The sequence below is a fragment of the Etheostoma spectabile genome, chromosome 16, assembly GCF_008692095.1.
Source record: "Etheostoma spectabile isolate EspeVRDwgs_2016 chromosome 16, UIUC_Espe_1.0, whole genome shotgun sequence".
Taxonomy (NCBI): domain Eukaryota; kingdom Metazoa; phylum Chordata; class Actinopteri; order Perciformes; family Percidae; genus Etheostoma; species Etheostoma spectabile.
Genome location: NC_045748.1, coordinates 25,189,629 through 25,214,260, shown reverse-complemented (window position 1 = coordinate 25,214,260; position 24,632 = coordinate 25,189,629). Strand labels below are relative to the sequence as shown.

At 39.1% G+C, this 24,632-nt stretch overlaps 1 protein-coding gene across 3 annotated transcripts; it reads right to left on the bottom strand.

Moving 5' to 3' along the window:
* Window positions 1–1,416: 1,416 nt before the first annotated feature.
* slc38a9 (solute carrier family 38 member 9) lies at window positions 1,417–24,471 on the bottom strand. Of its 3 annotated transcripts, none has more exons than XM_032540203.1 (15): window positions 24,172–24,471; window positions 20,225–20,369; window positions 17,629–17,758; window positions 14,232–14,350; window positions 14,066–14,129; window positions 13,824–13,920; window positions 11,932–12,096; window positions 10,662–10,721; window positions 9,601–9,810; window positions 7,430–7,537; window positions 6,007–6,113; window positions 5,321–5,434; window positions 4,509–4,657; window positions 2,184–2,273; window positions 1,417–1,623 (listed from the first exon to the last, which is right to left on the bottom strand). In XM_032540203.1, exons 2-15 carry the CDS (start codon window positions 20,335–20,337, stop codon window positions 1,458–1,460), a joined length of 1,692 nt encoding a protein of 563 aa, XP_032396094.1. In that variant the 5' UTR covers window positions 20,338–20,369; window positions 24,172–24,471; the 3' UTR covers window positions 1,417–1,457. The 3 variants fall into 3 exon arrangements, with proteins under 3 accessions (XP_032396094.1, XP_032396092.1, XP_032396093.1); XM_032540201.1 differs by having other exon boundaries at window positions 11,932–12,102; window positions 13,827–13,920; XM_032540202.1 differs by having other exon boundaries at window positions 11,932–12,102; window positions 13,827–13,920; window positions 23,969–24,176.
* Between the last annotated feature and the right edge of the window lie 161 nt (window positions 24,472–24,632).

The following is a 24,632-nucleotide window of genomic DNA, read 5'->3' as shown; positions in this document are numbered from 1 at the left end:
CATCCAGCAGACCCAGAACCTGATCTTTCATTTGGAGCAGCGTCTCTGTCCACCTGATGAATGTTGGTATTGGTCTCCACCAAGTCCTGAGGAAAAAGCTTTCCACCTTTCTTACTGTCCGTCTGCTGGTGCTGACCACTCTAAAATCAGACGCTGTGAGAGTAAAAAACAAAACAATGAGCTAAAACTCCCAGTTAGACCTCTAATCCAATAGTGTAGGAAGATGATCCCCTGGTGGCGTTACAGCTCTCTAAATTGACCAATGCTCCAAAAGTTTCTGCTGAACTTCTCCATCCGTTTCAACAGTTCACAGTGTGTCAATCCCACTTGGCTGGACAGGTCTGAGATCAGTCTAAACAGGAAGGATCAACAGTATCATGTAGGAAATGATCTAAATCAAAGATTTTATCATAGGAATACTATTGGCTGGATTGCATGTAGAACATTTAAAAAAAGATAATGTAATCAAGCCAAAACATTGGATTCTTGGTATTCCCCTGAAACATAAACCTTTAGAGTCCCAGTGAGGTCGGCTTCCCCCTGGGTGCGCGGCGCGAGCGTGTTGGAACTGTTTCCAGGCAAAACAGAACACAAAAGACGTTTATATGTCATGTTGACACAAATACATATTAATAAATGACACGACATTTAAAAGTCTCTTGGTTTTGACATAAATGTAAAAAAGATATATTGATTTTCAAATATTGCACCTGTCATACGGAACGAAATATTCTATAACCTATTTTGCCTTTAATACTGCCGACATTGCTGTAATCAAATCGGTAGCCTATATATTTATATGTTTACCCATTTTTCAGAGTTTGAATCTGTCGGCGCTATGTCCCCAGATAGTCCTCCCTGTAGGTCGCCTAGCAGCAGCAGCGCCGCGTCAAACCCGGTTCTGGTGTGTAGGACTAGAAAAACCCCACAGGCAAAAAAACCTCTTAACACCTCATCCCTGAGCTCTAGATAAGACTGAAAAATTACAATACTGTGCAACCTGCACAATAGGTTTATCTACTTATATATCCTTACTGGTTAAGCAGTTGCACATTTTGCATTCCCAAGTTATATATATATATATATATTCAAATATTTGTTCTTGTATTTTACCCTAGTATTTCATGTATATTGTATCTCCCTCTCTCTCTCTCTGCAGCTGACATGCAACAGAAACACCACGCTCAGGCCGCGCAGCCAGTGTTAGCCAGCCTAACTACTGGAAGTGTGTAATATGTAATACATCCTATTTTATACCATAGAAATCAATAATACATCTGGTTAGTTGGAGGTTGCTGATGTTCATCTGGGCATTATTTTAGTGGCCATCACATACATGGGATAATGCACACACTATTATTCTACATGGAATTTCAGAGATTCCCATGTGAAATCTCCATCCCATCTGTTGTTATCCTTGCTTCGTTTTGGTTAGGAGTCTGTGTCTGACTGCTTCTCTACATGAAGAACTGAGCCAGCATGTTGGCCATGCCCAACAGGATCAGGAAACTGTGGAAGACGGCTGACGGCCAGCGGAGCAGCCCCTGCCTCCTCAGGGAGATCATGTGGATTAAGGCAGGGAAGACAAACACTAGAGCCAAGCCACATGTTGCTCCAGAAAACCTGCAAGGAGACGGAGTTAACATCAGTACAGTTTATGTAGGATTCATTTACATAATAAACTAGTGCATTTAACTTAGGCTTCCTAAAGACAGCACTAAAATAGGAAATGCAAAGTCTGTACGGCTGCGTTCACACAGCCTGTGTTTGAGGCGGAGTCCCGTACAGGAAACAGGAAACAATGCTGCCTCTATCTCTGCCACAACAAAGTTTAAAAACACCAAACACAAGCTCTGAACTTCCCAGGAGTTTGGGGAACAGCTGACTGTTTCCTGCAACAACATCCGGGTTGCACTTTACTGCTACCTGCTGTACATAAGAGTGACATGAAACGGTCATGAACGTGTCATAAACATTGATGACATTATTTTAGAAAGGGTCATCCGTTTTTGTCATGACAAGTTAGGGTTCATGTGTCATGACAGTGTCAGGTCACTCTTATTTAGATACCTTCAAGTAAAATGTTACCACAAAAAATCTCTCTCTGTATTAGAATTAATAATTACAATTAATGAACCATTGGCTTTCCTACAGAATATGTGAATAAGGAAGTTAAAAGATACCTTATGATGGACCCAATATTGGGATAAAACGTGGCCATCAGGACACCAGCTCCAACGATTAAGATGTTCAGAACCAGAACGTGGAGGAAACTAAAGAGAGACAATGTAAAAACAAGATATGCTGAAGGACTGAAAATGTACTGCTAAAAAAACTGTTACAGACTTCATCTGGATTTATTCTCATTCTGAATTTTTTTTTTTAATGGTCATATCTGTTTTGTAAATTCCAATTTGTTTCGGTTATGCATGTCCAAAGAATGCCTCTAAAACTAGAAACATACCTGAATATCACAATCAAAAGATGCTAAATTCAGAAAAAGGCCTTATTTGGAATATCCACACGGATTATGCTGTTTACATGACCTGTAATAAATACAGAATATTGTCCTATTTGGAATAATAGTGGAATATTGGTGTGCATGTAAACATAGACAGTCTGTCTACTGTAGAGCTTTTCTGCTGCTGGAAATCAAATCTATTTTTTTCCACTGAGCTGCAGTTAACCTCAATAAAATTTAAAATGTAAAAACACAATAGCTGTATGTATTGTGACAGTAGAAAAATGTCAAATATTCGTCAAAAGTCATTTAGAAACAGCGTCTCTCTATAACAGAGTTTGCTCCCCAGACAGAATTTGCACTTTAAAATGCCTTGGGCAGTGTCATGGGGCTAGCCCATGCCTTCATGTAAATCTGGGGTAGCATGTGGTATCATGCTAAGCTAACCTTTGTATGTCCAGTAAAAGGGAACGGTTAGTGTGAGCATTATCATTAGCATGTGGGCTTGCATCAATGAACACATGGTTTGTCATTTTATTTCAGTACTTGTCAAACAGCTAGGAATCATGTTTGGATAAAAGCAACACATACATAATTCAGTTCAAGTTATTTATTTAGTTTCATTCTCCTGTTCTAATTGCATGCAGGGATCGGGGTCGAATTGGCAAACAGGAAGTGATAGTGTCTGGAGTAATTTCTAGAGGGGAAGATCTGGAATGGCCCAAGTGTCAGCCAGGCCAGAGGGGTGTACAGAGTGTCTAGAATTCTGTTGTGAGAAACTTGTTCAGCATGTAACATTTAATTTTTGATGTTATTGTTGATATAGGGTGTATTCATGAAGCCAGAAAGGTTTGGGAATGCTGAATTAACACAATGGGGTTTGATTGATTGCCAATTAACTTTGGTTTGTCTTGGCTTCTGCTATAAAGGAAAGAGGCCGAAGCTCCTCTGGGGGAGAACGACTTTAGCCAGGAAGAGTGCAGTTGCTAGGGCCCAAACATTCAGGGCCTGATTTAGCCTCGTTATTATTTTGTTTGATATTAGTTGGTGATAGTGATTTCCATAGTTAGTATTTAGTTTTCATGTTTTGTTTATTTTTCTATTATTTTTCAATAAGTCATTCTTGCAATACTGCATATTCTTGTGACTGCTGAGAAAATAAATCAAGGCACCAGGTGAAGAACTCCAGAGTCCATTCCTCCTTCTTCCACTATGGGGCTAAACATTACAAGCAGTATTCTTTAATAATTCAATTTATGGCTCCTTAGCTGCTGGATTAAAAAATGACTAGGAGCAGTTTCTCATTATCTGTACCAGCCTCAAAAAGAAACCATACACATATATATATATATATATATATATATATATATATACACATATATATATATATATATATATATATATATATATATATATATATATATATATATATATATATATATATATATATATATATATATATATATATATATATATATATATATATATATATATATTTTGAATACCCCTGAATGTGAAATAGTCCAGCAGCTGTTTGGCAACATAATGAAGACAAAGGAACATTCAGACAAATCTGTGACAAATGCTTATAAGATGCACTGTGGCCAGAAACATGCAGCAGGTTTATATAAAAAAAGTGACAAAAGCTGAAAACTCTCCTTACATACAGTATGTATGTGAGGGAGGTTCCATAAATCAGACTGATTGCATATTCCACTCAGCTTCAAACAAATGTCAAGATGCAGATTTGGGTGGAAAATAGCCGTTGCTTTCATGTAAATCTGCTGTAAATATTTGGAGGATCAACTACTGTGTGCGTTAGGACACAGCTAGTGTCACAATGAATAATGTACTACTTAAATGGAGAGGTAACAAAACTGTCATTCAGGCTAAATTTTAGGCTAGTAATATTTTACGATACTTTAAGATGTTTGTTAAAATTTAAACACATGGTCATAAAAAAAGAAGTTATAATTGTCATTAGGCTGCCGTGCAGGTCTGCTTCCACTGAAACAACAACTTCAGTGATAATATCCCTCAGTTCTACCTGGGGTAATGATTGCCGAAGATCTGGCCCATCATCTGGACCCGCACCAAGTATCCCAGCAGGGGGTAGACTGTGATCATCTGGAACAACAGGAAGGTCCGAGCCACAAACACCATCACATCACTGGTGGGGAAGTTATCTAAGAAGTTCTGTAGGAGAGAAGAAAGCAGTGGAAGGGGTGGGTGGGGTTTTATTTGACAAATGTCTGTCGGGAAGCTAGTAACAATTGATCATAATATGAATTCAAGCAATCTTTGTAACTGTTTTTTAGCAGTTTGTAAATGTGTTCTCATGATGACCCTAAGAACGATGCAGAGAGCAGCATTTGGCTTCAGTTTCTATAAAAGTCTAGGAGTAAATGGGCCTACTTCTCTCTTGATTTATTACCTCAGTACACATTTTCATAATGAGTTTATGGTCTGAATCTCTAGTTTCAAGTCTTCTTCGACACAGCATGATGTTCATTTGGTAAATGATGGTCCCATTTAAAGCAGGGGATGAAGATAAACATGCCCTGCCATGGCCACGTCATCCTGCCCAGCTGCCCCTTCTCGTCCAAACACTTCTGGGCATTCTGGCCACGGCCAAAATGCAAAGCGCTGGCTTCAAGATGGCAGTCCACAACCCAATAGGTGACATCACTGATACTACGTCCATTATTTTATACAGTCTATGGTCTGAACCAAAAACGAAACACTTGTTCTTGGCCATAATCAAGTTATAGTTATTATAGTATATATATAGTAAAGTTTATATGGCAAAAAAAGAGAAGAAAAGAAAAAAAGTTAAGAAAACTAAAGCATTAATCTCACCGGCTCAATGCAGTCCTTGGAGAGAGGAGGTGAGGGGAAGGCAGCAAAGATCAGCACTCCCACATAGAGATAGGTCAGCCCTACTAGAAGATAAGCCACAGACAGGTCCCGCACCTGAAATCACCAAAACACACTCACCTCAGGCTCAACATCACCGTACTTACGGAGTTTTCTGAGGTCAATAATAAACCATGTTGTGACTAGATGTAGCTGATAGAATAAGACATTTTTCACTTTGTGCAGTTACACACATGCCTGAAATACACTCATGCATAGGACCCATAGAGAGATGTCAGAGTAGTGGGGGGCAACACATGGATGAGCGCCCCGAGCAGTTTGGTGCCTTACTCAAGGGCAACCTGGCAGTGTCCAGGAAGTTAACCTGCACGTCTCCAGCTACCAGTCCACACTCCGTACATTGGTCCGTACGGGAACTTGAACCAGCGACCCTCCAAATCCCAACCCCCCACGAACTGAACTACTGCCACCCAAATTTATGATATTTGATATTTTATTTGACACTTTTTTCCTGTTTCTGAATTGGACATTAAAGGCGCTGACTAAGACTCACATAATTTACTCAGAATAACAACGAGAAAGAGTGAGTGAGCTGTGCTATCTGAGGAAAGTCCCCAGATTAGTAGATGATAAATGCATGTTTGTAGTATGTGAAGCTGGAGGCTCACATTGTTCTCTTGGTGTCTGTTGTTCTTCATCAACGTGATGATGCAGTTGTGAATGAAGAAGGCCAGAGTGAGGACACCAGTGAACTGAGGGAAGAGCAGTCTGAACTCTGAAAGAACCGAGAACAAGACAGAAGTTATATATTTAAATATAATATATAATCTACATGCGTGCTCCCCTAGTGGTTGCAAAGTTTGCTAGAAAACTCTTACTGGAAACACTTCTCTTAGATATTGTTTTGAGCGTTTACAGTAGCAGTGTGTTGTTTGTTGCCGTTTGTGGTTTCCAAATATATAAAAATAAAAAAGGTATTTATAATATTGTTTTGTGAAGTGTAAGTCTTGTAATGCCTGTAGCTAATGCAGCACTGCTAGCTGTTACAGCAATATGAGCCATCACTGGACAATCTTCTGCACCATGCATATTTATTTATTACTCTGTTACCTCTGTTACTGTACAATATGTAATTTCTATTCATCCACACTTTACTTATCTATATATCTGTTTAAATGTCTGTTTATATATAGGGTGTTTATTGTGTAAAAATGTTTGTATTATAACTACTACTGTTATTATTATTATTATTATTATTATAATTAACTGTTTTCTATTTCTTATACAGTACTTTATGTATATTTTTCTAATATGTCTACTTAATGTGTATTTATGTTATTCTGATTCTTAAAAAAAATCTTTTGAGCTGCTGTAGCACAGGATTTTCCCCAGTGTGGAATTATTAAAGTCTATCCTACTAACTGTAACCTCGCTATGTAATTATACTTTTGAATTCAGATCCTTTTAGGCCCTACACATATACAATATTCACTTTTCTTTCTAAAGTAACATACATTTGGCAGGATTCACTCTCAATTGTGTATCAATCTCTGTGTTTATTCAATACATACAGTACAGAGAAAATTTTGGCAAGATGGCGGAGCTTGAGAAAGGGTAAAGAAGGTTATTAATAAAACTAATAATATCAAACTGCATGGCAGAGTTGGTCATCAACCAAAGGACTGAGCACATCACCATCCCTGTGCCAGAAGGCCAAAAACACTTAATAAACTCACCAATGTAAACTCTGATCAGCGAACTACAATATCTCAATTTATACCACGCTCTTGATTAATATAATAATATAGTACCATTTTCAAAAGACCTATTGAGAAATTTAGAAAAGATAATATAGTGATTACGTATAATGTCTCCTTATGCTAATCCACCAGAATTGATACCTATCCAACCAGATTGATGCAATAATCATATAAAAATCCATAAAGCAATTCTGCTTATATGATATATATAGAATCAATATCCTCGTATATAATCGGACTACAGTTAGCTAGAGCTATGTCTAATAATAGGTCCATGTGACTTGCTGTGGAAAGATGAATAAATAAGCATTCAAATCTGCAAGAGGCTTACCTGCGACATAGAACTGGTTTGTGTAAAACCAGTGGAACTCTAGGTGGAAGCCAAGGTGGACAGCTTTAATGGTTACCAGCACAATCAGGTAGACCACTGATATGGTGCCTGGAGACAGAAGGACACAACAATGGATGGATGAATAAAACAGCCCACAGCATCTTTACAAGAAAAGTTGAACTGTCCCGAGATAAGAACAGCTGATCAGCGCCGGAGTATGTCCACTGTGAGAGACCGTAGCACCAGCAGGGAAAGTTGGAATTAACTCATTGAATCAATAAGTTAAGGCCTCTTATTTATTATTCAACAAAGTGAAATTTCCTTAATGAATGCTAAACCTGAGGTATATACAGTGGTGCTCAAAAGTTTACATACACATGCTTAAGTTGACTAAAAAGAGGAATAAAAAAATCATGTTTTGGAAATTTATTTTAATACCTAAATTAAAAAATGAGGTAAAATCCAACCTTTAAGGACACCAATTTTCTTTGTGAATGAATAACGTATTGTAAATAAATAAATGTTCTTATTTAAAATACAGGGGTCATAAGTATACATACCCCTATGTTAAATTCCCATAGAGGCAGGCAGATTTTTATTATTAAAGGCCAGTTATTTCCTGGATTCAGGATATTATGCATCCTGATAAAGTTCCCTTGGCCTTTAGAATTAAAATAGCCCCACATCATCACATACTCTTCACCATGCTTAGAGATAGGCATGGTTTTATTTCAGTTAGACTAATACCTGGTTTGATTTGCATTGAGAGATGATTTTATAGAAAGTATCCCATGCCTATCTCTAAGCATGGTGAAGAGTATGTGAGGATGTGGGGCTATTTTAATTCTAAAGGCCAAGGGAACTTTATCAGGATGCATAATATCCTGAATCCAGGAAATAACTGGCCTTTAATAATAAAAATCTGCCTGCCTCTATGGGAATTTAACATAGGGGTATGTATACTTATGACCCCTGTATTTTAAATAAGAACATTTATTTATTTACAATACGTTATTCATTCACAAAGAAAATTGGTGTCCTTAAAGGTTGGATTTTACCTCATTTTTTAATTTAGGTATTAAAATAAATTTCCAAAACATGATTTTTTTATTCCTCTTTTTAGTCAACTTAAGCATGTGTATGTAAACTTTTGAGCACCACTGTATGTCCAACTGACACACCTGTGCTGGAATCTCACTGTATATTACAAAACTTTAAATACTGTATATACATACATAGCTGTAACCTAATGAGTCAAAATGTAAAAATAAAAACATACTGTATTTTACTTACAGAGAAGTGATTGTAATCACAAAACCTCTTGAACTTGCAAAAAAAGGACAACACATGAACATATTTCAGAGCTAAGAAGGACTCCACAATTTGTAATATTTAAATGTAAGGGAAGAAAGACAGGCCTTTTGGTAACAAACTAATAACCAGATGGGATTTTGACTCCAGACATAAACCTCTGAAAATGAATGTGCTTGGCCCGGCAATGTATCAAAATTATATAGACATCGATGTATAAAGCTAAATAACCTCTTAAATTCTGGATGCCGTAATACCGTGAAATGACACGCATTGTGTTTTCCAGGTTGTAAAGGCTGCATTACAGTAAAGTGAAGTCATTTTCTGAACTTACCAGACAGCTGTTGTATTATTTGCTTTTACCCATTTAGTCATTGTATCCACACTATTGGTGATTTTTTTAATCCAAACTGTTATTGGGTTTATATTTTGTGGAAGCACCAATAGTCAACCCTACAATATCGACATTGACGTATTTGGTAAAAAAATATTGTGATATTTGATTTCTTTCTCATATCATTGCCCTCTAATTTAGCTACTTGGTTACCTCATACACCTGCAGTCAGACATTAGGTTATTTTAAACTGAAGTAAAACATCAATAAGTCCAACACACTGGCAACTACCTGGCCGACAAACATCAATTAAAGGGGTTTTAATCTTTAGCTAGGATTCAAAGACAACCAAAGACCTAAAGAAGCCCACTGTGATTTTTAGAGCAGCTCCCCTAGGTCACTGATGTTTCAAAACTCAACTGTGAGTTTAAAAAAACTGCTTTTAATTAAGGTAATGCGCACGCCTTCTGACTTATCCCAAACACGGTTACCCACTCTCCATGTCATTGCTCTCTCCCCATCTTACCCAAGAAAGTAAACCGTGCGAAGAAGGCGGCTGAGCGGAAGCAGAGCAGCGGCAGCAGCATGACGATAAGGTAGAGGGGTATGGTGTTGGTTTTGCTCCACCAGTGTTGAAAAGAGCTGCCATCAGAAGTGCCATTTCCACTGTCACCGATGAATAGCGTTCTCATGGTATGGTTCCCTCCAGGGACAGTGTTTGGGTATGGACAGATGACTGGGGATCACATCAACAAAGCATTGAGATTATCATTAGTCATTATTACTAGTCATTTTTAAGAATTGTGCAGTCTAGACATGAAGTTGCAGAATATTTCACAGAATCTGTGGTATCTGTGGATACCACAGATTCTGACAATCCACAATACAGACAGTCACTAGAGACTGCAGCTCCTTTTTATGGGAAACTATTTGAGCTTATTGGCAGTACTGTGAGTTTTACCTGTGTTACCTGAAGCTGTTTTTAATAAGTGGGAGTAAACAGACTTAACCTGATTTCACTTCTCCATCTCGTTTGTCCTGCACACCCACAGTACCATTATTGTTATTATTACTAGTAACATTGTTTTCTAATGTAGCTCTTTGTAACCTCTATATAGTTGGTTTTACAACCAGACAGAAGTTAGACAGAGCTGATACTTTGTTTGTCAAGACTTGATCAAATAAAGATCCAGGGACGTTGAGTGACATTGACCTATCGCACAAGTCCAAAAGGTCATTGTGCCAGTACTCCAGGTTGAAACAGTTGTGTTTGCATTCTTTCCAATTTAATAGAACAATCCATTTGGCAGATAAAAAATTGAATGAACATTTTGTACAATTTTGCCTAATATACAAGTATTCGGGAAACGCTTGACAACAATTCTAGAAGAACATGACAGGTCTTCAACAAAGTCGGACCAAAACTGTTTAACAAGCAGACAGTACGACAATAAGTGCATGAGTGTACCCTCTATTTCACAACCATCCTGCTAGCACAATTTGTCAAATTCTGACATTGATGGGAATTGAAGACCAAATTATCCCAATGTGTCTGAAGTTGAAAGTTGAATAGGGTCAGGGACTCACCTTTATCTGAGCCGTTGGTTCCAAACTCTGAATCTGACATGTTGACATTGTGAGCATAGTCTGTAGACAGGAGAGGAAACCATCAGTTCAAAGCGCTTCTTGCATATTTTAGTGGAAGAACCACTAATAACACCATCTCTGCACTAAATAACCATTATCTATAAGCTGATGTGTCATTTCAACATTGCTATGATTACACTTTCTCTCGAAAGACAGAGCCAACAATCTTTACTCCCGACCACCATCTTGCTCTGCATTTGGTGAATCATCTTTAGAGTGAACTTCGGTGCAGAATTTGAAATGTCAAAAGAAGTTTGGACTCTAAAAAAGGCCAATACCGATGTGTAATTCCATTATATTTGCAGAACAGATAAATAACCTATGATGTAGTGATGTCAGCTTGCTAGCTACTGTAATTCTTAATGCAATCTATCGAATGTCAGCTCAATAAAAAAAAAAATCATTTTCTAAGATTGTGCAAATATCCTTTGTTGTCATTGTCTCTTGCCTTCCTGTATCTGTCAGCTTAAATAGGGACAAAGTGTACTGAACATTATTCTCACACCAAGCCTCATCTTGCTCAAAGGACTGTGACCTGATGAGTGAGAAGTTTGATCTGCTTAAAACCTTACATTAGATACAAAATTATTATATTTGTATCATGGCAAAATGTTACTATAGAGCCAAATTTTACTAACTTAACCTTTAAAGTTGACAGTAATAAGTCAATTTCTTTATTTTTTTTGGTTGCCATTCTAAAACTGGCCAGATGAAAGTTAGTCTGTTGAGCTAACTCTGTCTCATTAAGTTACTTTGCTGTTGATTTATCAACACCGTCCCGGTCAAAAAAACAAATTAAAAATGAAAGCCATAACGAAGTCAATAATGAGCATATGGCAAGGCAGACAACTGGAATTACATGCAAACATCAGCCATGTTGTTGCACAGTAGAGTTGGGAATTTTGGGGATTTTTTTGGGGACATGGGTGCTAAAACAACAGCACAGGTGTGGAACCAAAATGGGGCACCAAAATCCATGTTGTCATTTGGTCCGGGTTTTGGTACCCAACCCTACAATGCAGTTTCAGGTAATTTGAAGCAAAAACCAGACACACTGTACAGACCGCAGTGTCCATGGTACATTACCCAGAGAGTGCCAGGTGTTAAGATGCATGTCAGACACTTACGGATGAGTGTTGGCTTTAAAGTGCTGAGTTGTCTTTGTAATAAAGCAAACTGAACTACATGTTTAGGTGATATTGGGACTTACTGTAGATGAACTGTCCGGTGTTGTAGAGGAAATTGGACATGAGGACCCAGTAAACCACCATGGCTCCAATAAGTGACACCATCGAGAAGAACAAGCTGGACCACTTGCCAAACTTGCCAAAGTAGAAACTACAAACATCGGGGAATTCCCAGTCAGATGTGTCCACACCCCCTGGACAGAACACAGAAAATAAATACATGTGGAAATCTTTCTGTCATGTCACAGACCATATCTTTGGGTACATTTTAGTTTTCTCAATGCTCATGCCTTTAACATGGTTTAGAGCGAATCATCCACAATCAGAGTCGAGACAGAGTCATTAGTTTTCCCTGCAGCCTTTTGCTTTCAGAATTAGCAGTCCTTACCCTGCTGTGTGTGGATGGGAGTATATTCAGATCATAAGTAGGTCCAATAGGTCCAAGATAAAACACATCACAACATTAAAACCTACAGGAGCCAAGTACAATTTCCAAGGAGAAACATCAAACCAGCAAGCTCCTCTGTAGGAACATGTAGACAAAAGACACTCATGGCAAACACCTCCTAGAGGAAATTAAATGCATTTTTTTTAATCAAATATGGATTTAAACATTTAATTTTAGCACTGACTGTGTCTTTAGCTGACTGCTACCAGCCGGTAAGCTACCATGTGTAGGCAAGGTTTGATAGAGAATATATTTTCCAAATCGAAAGCTCATTTCATCAATTTACAATTTAAAATTTAAATCATCACACCCCTAATCTCAAGAAATCATTTTGCAACTCATTCACGAGTGTTTACTATTGAAGTTCTCTAAAATATACTTCAATCCTAAAATATAAAAATAAAAATGTACTGTATATGTTGAGGTTTTTTGTTTACGGTTTTGATATTACTGTAGAAAGAAACTCCTGAACCAACCCGAGTGTAATGTATGAGCATATATACTATAGATAACTAGAATACATGGCATTTTGTGCAGAAGCTCAGTGATAGAAGCAGATTATTTAAAAGTACCCTGTAAAGTTTTTGACAACTAAATGCGCTAACACTTTTGGTATGAGACACCTAAAACAAATCTCACACCAAATACGAGAAATCTACAAAGTTACTCCTTGAAAGAAAAAAAAACATAGCTATGAATATTTCTTCCACACAGAGAACAAAGAATAAATAACACAGCAAATACAATAGAGTTAGTGCTTGGACCTGAGGACTTCACAAGGGCTTATAATATCAGTTAGTTACTTTCACAGTCATCATTGTACTAGGTACAGTTGCATATTCCCAGTACAGTTACTCTTGTTTTAAGCATTTTCTAGAAATGAATGACTATCTCAAAAATGAAAAAGAGAAGAAAACTAGTGCTGTCAAACAATCAAATATATAAACGTGATTAATCGCATTAATGTCATAGTTAACTCGCAATTAATCACCCATCTATTCTATTTTACTCAAAATGTTCTCAAAAAATACTCTGTGGCCACCTTAAAGCCAAAATGTCGTATGTTGTTTTGTTTCCGGTCTAGCTAGTTCCGGTGGGTGTTGTAGTTCTTCTAACATTACTAGTTGCTGCATGTGAGCATCTGAAAAAACTAAAAAGCTTTCTAGGCCAAAAAGAACATTAATCTCCCCATATAAAAAAACTGACGCCATTAAAATGGGTTTGCATTAACACCATTAATAACACGTTTAACCGACAGCACTTAAGAAAACACAAAGTAAAGGGAAAATTGCCGCGCTAGTATCCAAAATAATGACACTCAAGTCTATGAAATGATTGAAAAACATTGTTTTTTTTAAATCAGAAACATAATCTAATCAATTTTCAAAACTTTAAAAAGGATAATTTCTGCACTAAAACTTGTAAGCCACCATTAGCAGAATCATTTATTCTAAGTGTAGCTGGACTTACGTATTGCCTTTGGTGATTTGAGAGCAATGTAACAACAGTAGAGCATCAGCAGGCCTGTGAAGATGAGGATGAGGATCCCCAGAGTGAAACCAGCCTAAAGGGACAAAGACAACAATGGCTTTTCAGATTTCTCTTTTGTCCTGTAGTCAAATGTAATGAGCAATGATGCAAAGGAAGTCACTTCAGATGTGGCTTTGAACGAGCCAAGGACTTGAAGTATGTGGAATAAAGCGAATCACCTGCTTTATACCCCAAGGTATGCTTAGTATCGATGTGCCCATCATTGTGTTCCATATAGCAAATCTGTGAGGAGAGAAAAGCAAGGTGATAATCAAAGCATTCAAGAGAGCATTTAGCTCAGGTTCATTTACTGACTGATTAAACAGTTTAGCTAACAGGGCTTACATGGTGATGATACTGGGGTTTTTAGAGGAGTGGTCGCTGCCTTTCACCTTGAAAGCTGTCCCCAGTGGGCTGTAGATGTAGAGCTCCTCTTGCCGGGGGATCACATGGTTTGGAGGACTCTGAAGAAGAAGAAGAAAAGAACAGCCAGATGCTAAACATAAATCCTCACAGGTACGGTAACATGAGCATGTATGAAAAATTAAAGGCTTTAAGTTCACATTATGGTTGTTTAATATACAGAGGCAAGAAAACAATTCTTACGAAATATAGTTTACCACAATAGCACACTCTACCAGTAACAGTTCAAGAAGCTGAGAGGATTATTTTAAAGTTAAAACGCATAAAAACCTCAAGAATGCCTCAGTGGTTTGTCTGTAATCAGCATTAACTACAAGGATGACCTAGCAGCGAGGAAGGCCAGTCCGATTGCACTGTAGAAGTGTGATGATAGGGGAGGCCCAGTCCCAATGGGTGGGAAATTCATACGGGCTTAGGGTTGTCCCAATGTCGAATTTCAAAGGCCGTGAGGGTGTGAGTACACACTTACCAAGCCTTTACCGCGAGTCTGCGTCAAGGCACACTTCACCAAAGGGAATTACCCAGAGTTCAATGCGTTTATTGTTGAGACCATGGGAAAATCATGAAATTACCAAAGTAGACAGCAGCACGCCTCACGACCACGGAGCAGCCGGACCTGTTGTCCAGCTCGTAAAACAAGAGTTTTAATAAATGTGGAATCAGGCAGGCGTCTCAAGGGCCTTGGCCGTGTGGAAAGCAACAAACTTAAAATGAAAATACTCAAAGTGTCAGTAACATCTTTGTTATTAAACGTCGCCAAGGTAAGATGTGATTTTGTGAAGTACTGTCCCAATCCCATTTCTACCTATCGGAGCCCATGTGGCCTCACACACTCACTTAGCACCTGAGATCAGTTAAGTCTGGGAGTCTTTAGTCCTCAGGGCTCACTTTGGGACTGGGCCAGTGAGTGTAATTAGTTCTTCAATTAACAACTAGAGTTGTTCTTTTTTTTTTTTTTTGTTGCTTTGCACACTACACAGTATGTGTATATACTGTATTTAAAACATGTGTATCATTATTTTTATACTTTAGTTAAATCCTGTTATAAGTTTCATTCATGTGAATTTTAAGGACTAACTTAAACTTGAAACAAGCTCAACATGGTCTTCGGTTGAGGGTAACTTGAGACTTCCTGGTTGGAACAGCTGCTGAGATGTGTTATGGCTCCACCTAGTGGTAAATAAACATACTGACACTTTCTTTGCAGAACTGAAGCTTGATTTACTGGTGTGTGTCAATAGAATAAATAAACCAGATTATTTAATATTATGGTTTATTATTGGCTAAGTTGTTTATTTGTGCGGATTACTTACTAACGGGTACCCTCAGGGTTCTACTAGACTTTTTAAAACCTTTCTTGAAACAGGATGAAACTGAATGCCAACCTCACGGCTTTGTGAGGGGTGTGTACTGTAATAACAAAATGAATACTATATATGTGCATAAACAGCTCTCATTCTATGAACTAAATTTACAAAATTGAAGAAATGTGTGCATTAGGATGTGTTACAATTATTTCTACATTAACTATAAGATAATATTTGATGTCATATAAATGATCAAAATGTAAATAATTGCTTCAATGATTGTTTTCATCCCATTGTGCTTGAGTCTAAAGGTTGCTTTAAAGGGGCGGGGGATAAAGAGCTGGGCTCCGGGGAACAACTGTATGAATGGGAGGGAGACCAGGAGGGGGTTATCTAGGGCGTTAAATGTTCTAGGTTCGCCACTCCGGGCACAGGAATGAGGGTGGACATCTTGAAGCGCGTGGTTATGACACACTGAGCCAGTGACAGGTTGAATATCATTGTGAATACCAGGTATCTTGTTGGTCAGCACATAGTTGGAGGACCCGCTCCCTGAGACTGTCAGGTCCTGCTGCTTTCTTGGTATTCGCAATCTTGAACCTTCTCCTGACATTATTACCAGTGGAGATATGGTGAGAGGTGAGACCCACCCATTAACCCCTGGTTCAGTCGTGTCAACTTTTTGGCTTCAAAGCAACCAAAATTGTTTAGCTCAGAGGAGGGGGTGGGCTTGTAATCTGTCATGGTTGTTAGATCTTTCCACATGCTTCAGGGGTCTCCCTTCTGGAATTGTAGATCTACTTTCATATTTTGAGATACTCAAGATATGAGAAAGTTTCTCATCATTTTGAAATATTAAATCAATATTTGTTTCATTCATTTGAGATACTTTCTCATTATGTTGAGATACTAAGTCCATATTTTGAGACATACATCTATAGAGATGGTGGGCCATTATTACTAATATTTCCCACATGACAGAATGAGCTACTCTACTTTAAACTACCTTTATAAAAGAAGGTAGGCAATTGTGATATTTATATCCCATCGGACAGAAAGAGCTAAAGGTGTAATATGTAATAGTATTTAAAATTATTACTGCAGTACAAATTCAAAATACTGGAGAAAGTTGTCTCCCCCGCCCCCTCCCCCCCAGAGATGTTGGTTGCCAGGCTGAGACCGTAGCATCCTCAACAATGTTGCTAGACGCGTGTCTCACATAGCTAGACATTACTCCACAGCGGAGTAGCTAACGTTAGATGCTTGCTATATTAGGACAGTCTTAGAAGCCCGTGCTTACAAAAGGACATTCTCACTTTGTTTGGCTTAGAATTATGGAGAAACGGCTAAAAACACAACTACCTCGCTGTCGTCTCCACCCGATGGACAGACACACTTCCTCTGGTTAGAATTATAGTAGGAACGGCTAAAAATAACACTACCTCGCCGTCCTCTCCACCCGACTGAACAGTGTATTGGCGTAGAATTACAGCAACAATTGTAAATTAGCCAACTCGGCATCCTTTTGGGCTCAAAACTGTCTCCATCTTTCAAAAACCTCTCCAATATTCACCTGGGGTTTTTAACGTCTCTGGCCACAACTGTTAGTAACATGCCATTTTTTGGGGTTGGGTACAATCTATCTCCATTGATCCTGTTCATGTGTAGGTAGGGCTGGATGATTAATCAAACATGTAACATTGACTGTTTGACGTATTTTTGATAATTTAATCCTATTGATAAGCCTACTTTCTCCTTAAAAACATCCTACCGCATGTGTAGTCACGTGACTTTGCCCAACCCAGTCAAATGCATGTAAAGCATAAAGAAGGGTAACTAAAAAGCCAAGTCCAAGTCAACTGAGCAACTTGTTCCCAAAAAAACGCAGTGTCCATCATCTGGAAACATTTTGGCTTTAGAAAAGATCATTTAGAACAACGTGATTATTACCCTTTGTGTAGGTACTTAGTGCATTGTGCTATAACACCGTACTAGGTAGTGATGCAACCTACTAGCAGTCTATCAGAGGAGGCGGTCAGTCTGCTGTAGTAATGGACTCTGCTGTTGAGGATGGCGGCCTCTGCAGAGACTCTCTCCTGCGGGTCATCACCTACGATATTCCTGGGCTCTACGTGGAAGGGCCTAGAAGAAGCAAACAAAAATAATGACATTCCTAGCAATATTCCATCTGTCAAATCATTTTCATTAAAACAAACATACATGTGTGACTTACTGGAAATTGCATTCACGTTTGTGATGCTTTATGTGCTAGAAAGCTAGTTGGTCACTGTGAAATACCTAAGTGGATTAAAATTCACAAACTGTTAATACTAGGCTGGTGCCAAGGACGGACACGGACACGGACACACACGGACACACACGGACACACACGTCCACCACGACCCACCACACACAACAACACACCCCCACACACTGCACACACACACACACACACACACACACACACACACACACACACACACACACCCCACACACACACACACACACACACACACACACACACACACACACACACACCTTATTCATATTATGATAATAATCCAGATACTTCCATATAAAATTTACTTATTGTATGTGGACATGGTAGGAAATACAACATTCGAGTAAAGTAATTCCACATTTTGTCTTATATTGTTGATTTAGTATTGACTCTCTGCCCATTCTTGAGTATCTGTATCTTTCGTGATGATATGAAACTATCAAAATGTATTGCACTCCCGCCCAAAGTAGCGCAGAAGGAACCATCAACCCATGACTAATGGTTTAGAAATGACTACCACAGGGATGATATCATTGGCCAGCGTCGCTATAAAGCTTGTAAGAGACAGTCCCTCCAGGATTTTGCGATGTCGCTATCGCAACAACTCACACAAATTCAACCAATCACTGTGAAGTTGGTGTGACTCGCAAATTTGACACTTTGACAAGAGGCTGAGCAACATGGAAACTTACTAAACTTCGCTGGTTAAAGATAACAATGCTTTGAGGGAGAAGGTGGCGTACTTAGAAGACTACACTAGACGGCTGAATATACGCATTGTGGCAATATCAGAAAATGCGGAGGGCCCAGGACCAGCAGAATTCATCACCAAACTACTCACAGATGTGCTTGGGGACAGTTTTGAGAAGCCACCTGAGGTGGATAGAGCCCATAGGAGTTTGGCCCCAAAACCAGTAGGTGGCGACAATAGACCACAGCCATCCATTGTCAAGCTCCATCACTTTCAATCCAAAGAGTTGATCCTACGCCTTGCCAGACAGAAGGGCCCGCTCTCCTTCAATGGATCAAGATTTCACATCTTTCCTGCATCTTACTACAGTCCGGATGTCAACAAACGACGCACAGCTTTCTCTGAGTCCAAAAAGAAGCTCCACGCCGCAAAGATCCAGTTCGGACAGGTTGCATGTCTCAAAAGCCAAATTAACGAGAATATTTCCAAACGTAGACTCATTATGCGATTGATGTAAACAGACGCCAGTTACTTCCTATCTTATGTTCTGGTCTTGTCCAAAGCTTGTTCCTTTTTTGAAGTCATCTCTAATGCTTAAACCTCTCACCTTCTCCCTTGGTTGCTGTTTTTGGTTTGTTTTCTGATTCAACACGATCTGTTCCCCTGCTCATTTGCAGAGGGTCATTGCCTTTTCCTCCTTATTAGCTAGACACTTCCTTTTATTTAAATGGAAAGCTGCTACTCCTCCATCACACCACCAGTGGATTAGGGACTTTATGCAGAATGTTAAACTGGAAAAAAATCTGATGTAACCTCAACGGTTCCATCAACAGATTCTACAAAACCTGGGACCCTCTGATTACTTATGTGAGCAATTTACCTGGTCTGAACCCGGAACTCTGCAGGTTTACACATGCCCTGGGTCAGTCCTTCAATAAAGAATGTTAGGTGCTCTTTTTTTTTTTCCTTTTCTTTTTTATTAATCTTTTGTCCCTCTGTTGTCTGGGACAAGTCTGTCAGGTTGATTTTGTGTTTGGTCTGTCTTTGTCCTTCTCTTGTTAGGATTGTTTTTTCTATGGTCATTTGTAAAATAAAGAATATGATTGCTTTATGTGATAACTGGAAATGTACAAATAAAGTGTTTAAAAAAAAAAAAAAAAAACCTAGGGAAAAAAACCTTCAGAAAAGCATAGAGAAAAGTGGCAAAAACAAGCACTAAAAAAAGGCTGAGAAATTGGCTAAAACTTCTAAAAAGCCTAGTCAAAAGTCACACAAACCAGAAAAAGCAACAAAGACTGGGAAGAAAGTTATTTGAAAACCTAAATTGATATGCGGGCCTGATCAAAATCTGCTAGGTCTGCTGCTTTGTGTTCTGCATGATCAACTTTATCAACGCCCGAAAGATCATGAATATGATAAAATCCAATCCAGTTGTCAGGTATGTGGCTCTGCATCCACTCTGAGTGTGCCAGTAAATGCATGGAACCATTTCATGTAGAGGATGTGGACTGTAGAACATCAACCTGTGTGCAACTGCACAGGAGAGACTGATTGTTCTCTGTCACGTGCACACAAGCATACTGTAGTGCTAGTAAGTACTGTACATTGATTGGTGTAGTGTTTCAGTGTGATCTACCTTTTAGCCTTGAAGTCGGGGGAGTCTGTGGAGCCTCTGATTGAGTAGCTCTCTCCGGTCTGCTCGGAGCTCAGCAGAGGCCGGCTGTCGTCGTCCTCCATGACCGCTGACATTTAGCTACAGCCCCTCAACTCTCATCACCTGACTGGGAGGAAAACATGTTGTAAAATCTAATCAGTGACTGTCACACGGCAACCATAAAACATTATGTGCGAAGTGCAATATATGTACATAACAGCTAACTAGGACTGTGTACCGCCACTCATTTCCCAAATCGATTCACAAGGTCCTGATTTGATTACATTTCCGATTCAATGCTGATTTGGGATATTTCAGTTGCCAAACCAATTTTGCTTGGATACGAAAGAGATTGTACAGTTGTACAAGGTTCCCTGCATTATTAAAAGTATCAACATTTACATTTAAATTGAACTCAAAATGGATACATGCCAGTTTTTTTCCTTCCTTCCTGCTAAAGCGGGATTTATACTTCTGAGTAAAGTCTATGCCGTGGCTACGTGTGTAGGTACGAGGAGACAAGCCGTAGCCGGACGTGCACCTCTCAAAAAAATGTAACATCACGGCAATGAACGTCATGGCATTTCCCCCCCTCCCCCGACTCATTTCCTGGTTCTCCGTCTCCATAAACAACATGAAGTCAAGGAGAGGGTTAACTTCTCCTGATATACCACGGTGGTCAGAAAGAACAGGGGACGCACTTTGTTTCTTCCACTATGACTCTTGAGCAGGGGTGGGAAATTAATTTTCCCAGGGGGCCACATGAAAAACAGGGACTGTTGTGGAGGGGCGGTTCGTTAGGCTAAACTCAATTCTGCTCAATATTATTTAATCTCTTTATAAAAAGCAGTACATTTTAAAGGTCTAAACTGTGACTGGTAAGGGCACACATGTTATGATTAACATGAAAAAAGTGAAGCAGACATAGTACAAAATGCAATTATGTCACTATTTAATCAACATCCATGAATGCAACTGTGACCAATATGTGCATGTTTTTTGCCATTTTTCAAAGAACAGTCAATACTTGCTCCAAAGCTAATTGACGTCACTCTCTCACTTGACCCTTGCTCTACCCCCCCCCCCCCCCCCCCCCCCCCCCCCCCCCCCCCCAACCCTACCCCAACCTGTAGAGACTTGGCTAAGCCATTACAGTGAATATTGTGTCTGCTGGGTATTTGTCTTAAGCAAGTTCCAAATCTCTGGAAGCCGATTTTCATACAGATAAAACCTGATTAAACCAAATAAACCTGGCCCAGGGATATAAATGAGCTTGGCCTCGACTAACACCCAGTCCTCCATGGACTATTACATGACCGCAAATTTGCTCTGTTGAGATCTGATTAGTCATATTCATTCAGGAATATGCACCATGTAAAATTAATATCAGCTGAAATCGTGAAGGGAATAAAACAAAATGTGGGTTTGTGTTGGCCTACTATTTTCTTTTTCTCCCCCTGTCATGTTACTTGTGTAAAGCCCCCGTGGGGTTCATGAAATGCGCTGTATAAAGTTATTATTACGTTGGTTGCTACAACAACCTCTTAATGCTCTGGCTCGTGACACAGTGACAGAGGTACCAGGTTTATCGAAGTTACCGTATGCTACACTGGAAATAACACAATGCATCTATAACTTATTCTCTTATTGTAAATAAATGACTTTCTGTCAATATGACCTTGGGGTAACACTAACTCAGTGATGTACAGTGGGCAACACAGCAGGGTAAAGAAAAGAGCTTCAGGACAGCAGGTGGGGTAAGAACACTACCGCTGTAGTCCAAAGGGGGCGCTAGAATCTACACCAACTGAAAGTTATACTGAAAGTAAAAGTACTGATACCCCATTGTAAAAAAATACTCTGTATTAAAGTAGTAAAAGTCCTGCATTGAAAATGAAACTTAAGGTACAATATGATATATGATTACTGTATTAGATCCAAAAATAACCCTAATGTCACCAGATCTTAGGGAAACAAAGTTGAATTACTATCTTTTTGCATTGCTAATGCCAGTATTTTCTCCTTTTCGATACAGCATAGTATTGCGATTTTTTCAGTGGCAATACTGTATCGATACACAGGCGCCAAGTATTGATCTATTATTATATATGTGTGTTGGTCAGTTTGTCCCATTCTGCAGCAATAACATTGAAGTGATATGAACACACAGAGAAATGTTTCTTTTTAGATAAAACAGATATTGACAAAGTTTCCATTTAGGGACATCGTTTGAAATAGGGAAAAATTTGAATTTGGGGAAAAAGGTAATAAATTGCATTATATCACAGAATATTGCAATATGTTTAAAATCGTAAGAATATCGTATCGTGGAATAAATATCGTGATGATGTTGCATCGGGAGGCGTCTGGTGATTCCAAACCCTACAAGAAAGAAAGAAAGTGTATGACTGTCAACATAACCAGCGTTAGCTCCTCTGCCGCGCTGTGGCGCAATATCTAGCTATGTGAGACTAGCATCTAGCGTTGTTGGGGATGCTGCTTTCTCAACCTGGCAACCCCCATGACCTTTGATTCTGGGGAGGAGTGGGCGGTGGGAGACGAGTCTCTACAGCATCTTAAATTTGGACTCCAGTACCTACTTTAAAACGCTAGCTGTGAGTATTACATATTGCCCCTTTAAGTCAAAGGCTGTAAGTATCACCAGGAAAATGTCAGAGAAATCCTCACATTTTAGAAACTGGAAGGAAGGAATTTTAGATCTGTCAATAAATTAATAATAAGCTAATCCATTCAGCTGGACATGTAGGCCGTTTTGTTGTTGGGTAGTTTAATTGTTCTTTATTCAGTTTCTATGCTCCTCATATCTGGAATAAACTCCCAGAAACCTGCAGATCCGCTGCTACTCTCAGTTCTTTTAAATCAAGGCTGAAGACCTTTCTTTTTGATGCTGCCTTTCTTTAAATGACTGCTCATTTCTTTAAATTTCTTATGCTGCACTGTAACTTTTATTCTTGTGTTTTATGTGTCTATTTTTTAACTGTCTATTCATGTGTTTTACCGGTTTTTAATGCTTATGATTTTTAACTATTTGTACCTGTGTTTTATCTGTTTAACTGATTTTGTGTAAAGCACTTTGAATTGCCCTGTTGCTGAAATGTGCTCAACAGATAAAGCTGCCTTGCCTTTATACACTTTGTGTGCAAAAATCTTAATTTGTGAAGTAACTAAAATTTTAAACGAAGTGGAGTAAAAAGTAGAATATTTCTCTCTGAAATGAAGCAGAGTAGCAGTGGCGTGAGAAGAACAGACTCAGTATATTATTTTTTTAGTATCAGAAAGTACATTCCGCCACTGATAATAACCGGATATTTCACTTCTTATCTTAGAAACAATATCATTTGCTACCTGTAGTAGTGATACTCCTACACAGATATGACCATGAAGCTTCCTCAGCACAGTAATGGAGACTACACCGGAGCTCCTACTGAATCAGTGGTGTCAGATAACCTCAGACAAGGCACGTGACACCACAATTAAACCCCTGCTAAAAGTAACGTTAAACAAACCCTGTGTTTCTGTGGTCAGTTATTTGGACTGTGTGAGGTGTTGACTTAAAGATAGCATTTTTTCTTTTTTTTTTTACAAAACCACCTCCTGTGATATTAAGAAACACACAGAGATGACGTGAAGAGGGAATTCAGTTCAAATATAAGTCTGTAATGATTCAGCTAACTTAAGCAAAGGGTGTAACGTTAGCGTTCTTACCGTATGGCGGCTTTCTGTTCTCCCCTTTGTTCCCAATTTTACCGTAAGTAGATTAACGTTACGTTACCTGGCTGAATTCAGGTGAAACCCACACACACAGGCTAACGCTACTAGCTTGAATGACACGCCTTAACGTTGGACAATGCCTTCCCCTGCTGTCATTTTAGCACGGTCAGCATGCTAGCATTAGCTCCCATCCTTACCAAAGTCTGCCGTGACGTGCTCCTTCCTCCCCTCAGCTCATCTCAGGTCTGCTCCGTCAGCAAGTCAGCCGGACGGCGGTTGGAACAAAAAGCAGACGTCAACACACGGCGGCGGCGGCTCCCGCAACACTCTTCTTCTTCTTCTTCTACCGTTACTCCGAATAATAAATATAGGCCTACAGACGACTAAATAAATAATAACAGCTAACTGTTACAGGCAACCCAGTCGCAATGAAGGCGAAATGCTAAGTTGAAAAGTATCCTTCGCCCTGGCGAGCTGTGCCTGTTGTTGTTGTTTATGAATGGTCTTCTTCTTCTTCTTTTACATTTAATGGCGGGATGCAAACCAACATGTCTGTGTATGCCGACACCTACTGTACCGGAGTGTGTAACAGCACGCTCCTGTTGACCCTTGGGTTGTCTTCCCCTCAAAATTGAAAATCAACACTTTCATTGACTCT

Excerpts from the sequence above, each read along its gene's own strand:
- slc38a9 (XM_032540201.1), bottom strand. The coding sequence starts at position 20,337 with ATGTCAGCGGTCATGGAGGACGACGACAGCCGGCCTCTGCTGAGCTCC. Across the intron at positions 17,759-20,224 it reads CCCGACTTCAAGGCTAAAAG|GCCCTTCCACGTAGAGCCCA; the intron begins GTAGATCACACT and ends TGCTTCTTCTAG. Across the intron at positions 14,351-17,628 it reads CCTCCTCTGATAGACTGCTA|AGTCCTCCAAACCATGTGAT; the intron begins GTAGGTTGCATC and ends CTTCTTCTTCAG.